At 35.8% G+C, this 7,276-nt stretch overlaps 1 protein-coding gene across 23 annotated transcripts in view; it reads left to right on the plus strand.

Moving 5' to 3' along the window:
* The window catches only part of SORBS2 (sorbin and SH3 domain containing 2), a 144,517-nt gene extending 137,451 nt beyond the window's left edge, over positions 1 to 7,066 (plus strand). For all 23 annotated transcript variants that reach the window (XM_064710502.1, XM_064710500.1, XM_064710507.1 and 20 more), the window contains 3 exons: positions 1,361 to 1,410; positions 4,168 to 4,274; positions 5,039 to 7,066. In XM_064710502.1, coding sequence (XP_064566572.1) covers positions 1,361 to 1,410; positions 4,168 to 4,274; positions 5,039 to 5,100 — 219 coding nt within the window. In that variant the 3' untranslated portion in view covers positions 5,101 to 7,066. The remainder of the gene's footprint in view (positions 1 to 1,360; positions 1,411 to 4,167; positions 4,275 to 5,038) is intronic.
* The last annotated feature ends 210 nt before the right edge of the window (positions 7,067 to 7,276 follow it).

The following is a 7,276-nucleotide window of genomic DNA, read 5'->3' on the forward strand; positions in this document are numbered from 1 at the left end:
ATTCAATAATATGAATTTTAAATAAAAATCTGTAATCTACCTGCCTGAAAATTTAGGCACCTTTTAAAAGTTATACTCTACAGACTGTAAAGTACAGATTGTTCACAATATTTTCTGCACGTATTCATAGAAACTGCTGAAAAAGAAATATAACTAATTCCATCTGGAGATACTGAGAGGAAAAAGAGGGGAAAGAAACCTAACAAACTACATCCCGTGTTTTTCTGTTCAATTTTTGCCATCAGTCTGTGGGTTGTTTACGGCTGCCTTCTCTCTTAGAAGACCGTATCATCTTCAAGAGTGACTGAAATAGTCAAACCAAGAGAGAACCATGGGGCAATAAGACAAATTCCATGGCTTAAAGATCAGGTTGCAGTTTACTCAATTCATGAAAGAAAGTGCTGTGAGCAGTGTTTGATATCCACATTCCCAAAACAGATATGGTTCCCAGACTTGTCTCTACAGAGTGACCAGAGGGCATCCTCAGTCAACAGAGAATACGATCCCTGCTTATATCAAGAGCTTTTCCAAGCAGCTGCTCCTGCACCTTCTGGCCCCAGCCAGATTCTAATTGGTATAAGTCAGTAACTTTCTAAGCAGGATATGGTTTCTGTAGAAGGTTAGTATTTTTCATTTACATGCATCCAGATGTATTGAATGTTATTGCTCAGTAATGCTCCATTAAGAAGGAACATAGTTCATTTCAAAAGTTCTGCACTGGAAATACAGACTACTTTTTTCTGTTGAAGTGTTAATTGTTATAGTCACACAATTAAATGTATTCTTTCAAAATTGTTTTCTGTTCTTTGCCTCCCAACAGCCTGCATGGCTTGAGATGAAACAGAATTAGTTACAGCATAGCATGTTTTGCCTGCCAAGTTAGTGCTCTGTGTGTGTAATGTAAATTGGTATGTTGATCGTCTGTGAATATTCTAGATTCTGCCATTATGTATAGGAGATTTTATCTGCTTATCTAAAAATATATTTCATCCAAAAAATGTATGATGTTCATCAGTTGCATCTGATTTTTCGAATGTTATTTCTGTTTCACAGTGAAGAGGCAGCAGGGTTCTATTCCAGCTTTGTACTATGCTATAAATAGAATGGACTGTTGATGAAGTTCACAGTTTTGTTTAGTTTTTATTATGACCTCCAAAAATCAGATCTTTAAACGTGCCAAGATTCAGTTGTTTGATGTGTCTCTTAAGGATTTCTTGTGAGTTGGAAGGGGGGCATAATGGGCCATGGTTTTACACAAGGTAGCATATGGACTCTTGAGCAACTATGTGTTACACCCCTATCCAACTATTTGGACCTTAAACTGCAAATCTTTATTACATTTCAAATCATTTCATTTCAGCCACAGCGCCCTGTGCTTTCTCATGAAAATATACACGGTGGGGGGGAACCGTAAGTATAATTCTTGTCTACTAAACCAAAACCTAACGTTTAACTAACAGCCAGCACGTCATCAGATAATTTTTTGACTTGCCAAGTACAATTATGAAGAGATTTCACAGATTTATTGATAACTGCATGATGTAGGAAGATAGCCAGGAAGGTCCCAGAGGGCAAAGCCTTGTTTAATTTTACATTCAGTGCGGCCAGACATGGCAACTTAACAGCTCTCTGTTTTCTGTACTTACAGAAGAGATTTTGACTTTTTTTATTCTCTCCACTTTTACATCTCAGCAAAATGACAATTACAGATTCAACATTGCTTCAACTGATCTGCTTTACTGACTTGATACAATTATTCAGAAACAGTTCAGAATGTGAATAGAGAGAAAAAAAGTAACTTGTTCACAGGAACAAAGGCTCACACTTTTTGGTGTGATTTACAAGTGCAATTCAAATATGAGATACAAGAAAAGCTTTTCTGAAAACTGGAGAAGAACCTAGAACTCAAGTCTTATTTTAAGTGCTTGGGATATTTCAGTACTGACAGTTAAAATGCAAGATTGTCTTGAGATTTCCACCCCCCCCAGCCTTGCCCTCGGGTCCTACTTCAGTGATCGCTGAAACCAGTAGCCATTCTTCCTTTAGCATCAGAGCACTTCAGTATATGCCCTATTAGATAATTTTTCATAAAATGTACCTAAGGTTTATTGTCTAAAAATATTTTTAAGTTTTCCTGAGTCATTTAAAGATTAAAAAGAGGGGCAAAAAGTTACAGATAGATATACCACAAATACATAATAAGATTGGGATATTCAGTCTCACTAAAACCACAACTTTCTGTTGGTATAGTTGAGCATACTGAAGAACCTAACTCAGTTTTGAAAGTAATAATTTTCTAATTCATTTTGTTCTATATATCATAAGTAGTTCATGACTAAATTTATTGATTCCTAAAATTGAAAATATAAATATATTAATTTTATACTTAAATTTATATATAAATTCTCTTGAATATGTTTTCTGTCAGTATTGTAAATGCTAGTAGAGTTTTCATATTTACAAAATCTTAGGTTAGCATAGAGAGAATGAAATTACTACAAAGGAGTTTTTAAGATGGATTATCTAGAAATTACTAAGATTCAATTTCTAAAGTACAAAGAGAGCTCATTGGTAAGTTCTTGTTACTGTACTTGAGTAAGTAATTGGCTTGAATCCTATTCATGACACATTGCATCTGCAAAGCTTTTCCCTTTGGAAGCTGCATTTAATTATTTTTTGGAATGTCACCATAGCTCTGCTTTCCTGGAATGGTGATAAGCATAACAAAAAACATTGTTGCCACTTAGCTCTTTGCACAGGTTGTTCTTACTACTGCTATGCAAATTACCAAAGGTAATTGCTTAAACAACCAGTCACTTTCCATTTTGTTAGATTAATTAAAATATAAAAAGAGACTTTTGGGGCTTGGGAAGATGACTGCCAGTGACAAGAAATTAAGGTGGTTTTTGTTTTTTCTTGGAACATTTTCTTCTTTTCTAATCTCTGAACCAGCAATGTGAAAAATAAGTGTAGTTTATTTAGGATAAACATCATGAAACTAAACCTAGCACCAGTCTGTATATAGGATTTTCAAATTGGGCTTTCAGGAGCAGGAATTTTTTACTGAAGTAAACATCTTATTTAAGCCATGAAAACTTAGCCAGAATGATAAACACATCAATGAGCAATCTATTTTGTTTGTACTGGGGAAAGTGTAATGATGGTATTAAGGTTTAAAACTCAGTGAACTGTTCTAAGAGAAAAGAATGGATACAATTATCTTTTGGTTCAGTAATCTGAAATTAAAACTATATCCTTTTCCCAATTTCTGCAGTTGTGCCCTGCTTCTTTTTAGACAGTCAGTCATATCTAAGGCACGGTTGCTTAGGGAAAAAAGCCCATTCTGACTATGCAGGATTCACAGGCTTTTACAACAATCTTCCTGTGGGCTGTCAGCCCAAGAACCTTCAGTTCCCCCTCCTCAGAGTTTATTCTTTCAATTCAAAAAACTTTAATTAAAAGCTGGCAAGGAATGAAATACAATGTATTTAGTAATTGCACACCTCTTGCCTTTTATCCACTTATATCCTGCAATCTGCAGCCCTGGCCAGGTGTAGAAGCATAGCTCAGGGTTTGAATATTGTTTGAGTTTCCATCCCTATGTCCTCTGATTTGATCCAGGCCTCTCGCTCACTCTCACAGATGGCTTATCTGTGTAGCCACTGAAGGGCCCAGGGAGCTCCCCCAGCCCCAGTGACAGCGTGTTGGAGCTGCTGTGCTGGGTACCCTCACTTGTGCTGCTACTGCCTTCTCTGGAGCTTAAAGGCAGAGCCACAGTGCTGACCATGGCAGCCTACAGGGCTAGCACATCTAGACTCTCCTTTAAATGTCCTCTGTTTGGTTACTGAGCTATAAAATATCACTAAAATGTTTTTTTTAAAAATGCTTTTGAAACAACTGGTCGAGGAGCTATCAGACTTGCCTTTAAACCCAGTCTTCAATGTCTCATGAGTTGCCTTTCTAATGAAGTTTTTATTTACTATAAGTTCCTAACCCTCAAGTCCACTAGGCAAAAAAAAATTCCTTTTCCCCTCTATTTGCAAGAAGCGTTTCTTCTTAATGTTTGAACCAGCTCCTTTACTTGAGCAAAAGTGCTTGCTTAGCAAAAACTCTTACTGAGCAAAAACTCTTACTTCTTTTTAAACTGCCTCATTTGTCCTATTTAAGGTTTCAGGCTCTATATAACTATACCCCTAGGAACGAAGATGAATTGGAGCTCAGAGAGGGAGATGTCATTGATGTGATGGAAAAATGTGATGATGGATGGTTTGTGGGTATGTTTTGATTTGGTTGCTCTTCTTTTTTTTCCCCCTGACCTGTGCTGCCCTCTTCAAGTGCTGTCTTTTAAACAACTTGATTTTTGGCCTTTAGTGTAATAAATCTGAACCTGGCTTTATCAGGAGAAATCCCAATCAAAATCCACTGAAATGAGCAGGTGATTTTGCACTTTTCTCTTTTAAAATTGATAGATGCCAAATTGACACACAGCTCCTGCTTGTTGTACAGCATTGTTCCCATTTGTAACACAGAATGGACCATGTATTACTTCTCTCTTTATAAAGGCCAGGTACCTTAAAACCGTCTCATGGGAATACATCCACAGCATTGACCGCTTGTGAAACCCAAGTATTACTGATCAAATGATGATTGCATTACCAGGCCTAGAAAGGATGGCTTAATCATTTCCTTAACCCTCATGCACACAGCAGCTAATTTAATCAACTGACAAGTTCTTAATACTTAAAAAATTCACATTATTTTAATAAACTTTATTTTGATGAAATTAAATTATTTCTATGTACCAAGAATTTTAGCACAGCTTTTAATCAGGCCTAACAACTTACTCAAATATGCTTCTTCATTTACATTTTGCTTCCCGTGTTACACTTTGTTAAACCTCACAAATAAAATTATATAGTATAAAGAACTCTAGATCATTCTGCTTGTGCAATATTAAACACAAAAAATTTTGAGGTCATGCTTACATAGTGATTTTCTGTTGTTATTCCCATCTTTCATCTATTGCTTCTAATTTCAGGAACCTCAAGAAGAACCAAATTCTTTGGTACTTTCCCTGGAAACTATGTCAAGAGGCTGTGAAATTTTTTTTTCTACTTATTTATGCTGCATCTCTGCAACACATCTGCATAAAGCTGCTAGAAAACATGCTACGCTGGCCTTCTGTTTTCTCGCTTGCAGTCTCAAATAGAGGCCATCTAGTTCACCCTCATCCCATCCCACCCGCCAAACCGTCCCAGCAGTATTACAGCAACGACCACAGTGTGAATAACTAAGCTTTTCTGAGACAAGAGGAAGCATTTCAACATTTAAATACTCCCTGTTTTAAAGTATTTTCATGTGAAACACAGTAGGAAAAACCTGATGACAGGTACATAAATGAGTTGCCATGGGGGGGTAGTGGGGAAAGGGGGAAAAAAATTAATCTTGGTTTGAACATTTGTGGTACTACCATGAAGTCTGGTGGGATTTTTTCAGCATGCATGTAATACAGAGGAAAGTTGCTGTTTACTATTTTTAAAAAATTGATTTTACACATTCTTATTAGCTTGGCAGCATTTGTTGCTTCCACATTGCTGTGTCACGGGTTTGCCTATTGTACTGGTTTACAATGTATGACAAACTATAATATAGACTTTTTGCCTGCACTTGTATGCTGTAACAAATGCACAGTGATTGTAAAATCTCAAGCAAGCAAAGTGAAAATGGAAGAACTGCAAGTGTTCTGAACGGGTGCAATGGTATTGGCTAAATCTTTTATCTTTTTTTCCCTAATGAAAAACTGTAGTGAACCTGTAGTGTTTTCTGTTAAAAAGTAAGAAGTGCAAAAGGCACAAAGACTGGGGAAAGAGGATTTAAGGAAGAGCAAGACAGTGCTGTAAGCATAGACAATAATAACCTGCTATTGATGTCTGATATTAAATGGTTGTAATCAAAATGTTGTAATAGTAAGCAACATGAAGTGTAAGAGGTAGTGTTTTTACTTATCAGGAAATTAAAGAAGCAGGAAGGTAAACAGTGTTAGTGCAAAGGGTTGTTGGATTTTGGTTTTTTTCTTTCCTAACATAGCCACCTGAAAAATATTCACAAGCATCATGTACTGATTTATTTCACTATATATGTGTATGTATGTTAATGAAACCCAAGTTACACATTCTTTTTAGGAATTTAGACAGAAAAAAGAAGTCACAAGTAATAAAACAAATATATTTTAGAGGTGTTGGGTTTTGGTTTTTTGTCTGAATGAACAAGTGTTTGAAAACATACATTTTCCATAAGCAAAGGTAAGCATAAATAGCAAATGAAATTAAGGCACAGGATGATAATGACTATGGCTTTATGAAAATAAAAATTTGGATTTGGTTTCTTTGGCACCTTATAGATGGCAAAAGCTTCTGCTGCATTTTTCATGGGTAAAGGATCAAAATTATCAAAATGTATGTAGTCTCTGTAGCATTTTGTACATAATTTTGCTTTTTTGTACAGAGCCATTTGGTTGTTGATTTTTAAAAAATTAAGTTTCTTATTTGCCCTCTTCACATACAGAACATTTCAATGCGTTTTTCTTTTCTTTCTCTGTTTACCATAAGCACATCTGGATAGTGCAATTCTGTAAGATAGCCTTTTATGCAAAATTTTATTAATTAAAATATGGTTTACCAGCCAAATCTAAATGTACATATGTCTTTATTACTGAGAAAGGTCATTAAGGCAAAGGTAAAGAAACATCTTTGTGCAGCATACCTTTATTATTGCAGATTTCATGGCAAAAGCTTTATATTCAAAGGCTTTCAATTTTGAACTAGATCTGCATGCAGCTTTGCTGTGAGATTAATACTATCTTTGATGCCATTTATGATTGAGGACTTAAATATCTGTTGCCTGTGATATTTAAAAAGTACTGTTTCTACTCTGTATCTGATTTTAGAAAAATGCAGGTTTTTCATACCTGAGTTTCAGGTAACTGACTTTGAATTCCTACAAGCAAAAGGTCTCTGTGGTTTTTTGGTTTTTTTCTTGAATAGACTTCTAATAAATTTTGCTTGGAGTACAAAACTGTTTCCCCCATCATTTCTCCAAATACAAGTAGCTTATCACTTAAGTTTTGCAAAGTGCTTAACTCTTCAAGCCTATATGCAAATATTAGTACACCTTGTACTTACACACACACCCCACACCCCCACCAAGCCTACAGCAGTCATATATATGTGCCACTAGCATTGCCCACACAGCTCTCACTTGGTCCACTTCTGTGTCA

This window comes from Zonotrichia leucophrys, chromosome 4, assembly GCF_028769735.1.
Source record: "Zonotrichia leucophrys gambelii isolate GWCS_2022_RI chromosome 4, RI_Zleu_2.0, whole genome shotgun sequence".
Lineage (NCBI taxonomy): Eukaryota > Metazoa > Chordata > Aves > Passeriformes > Passerellidae > Zonotrichia > Zonotrichia leucophrys.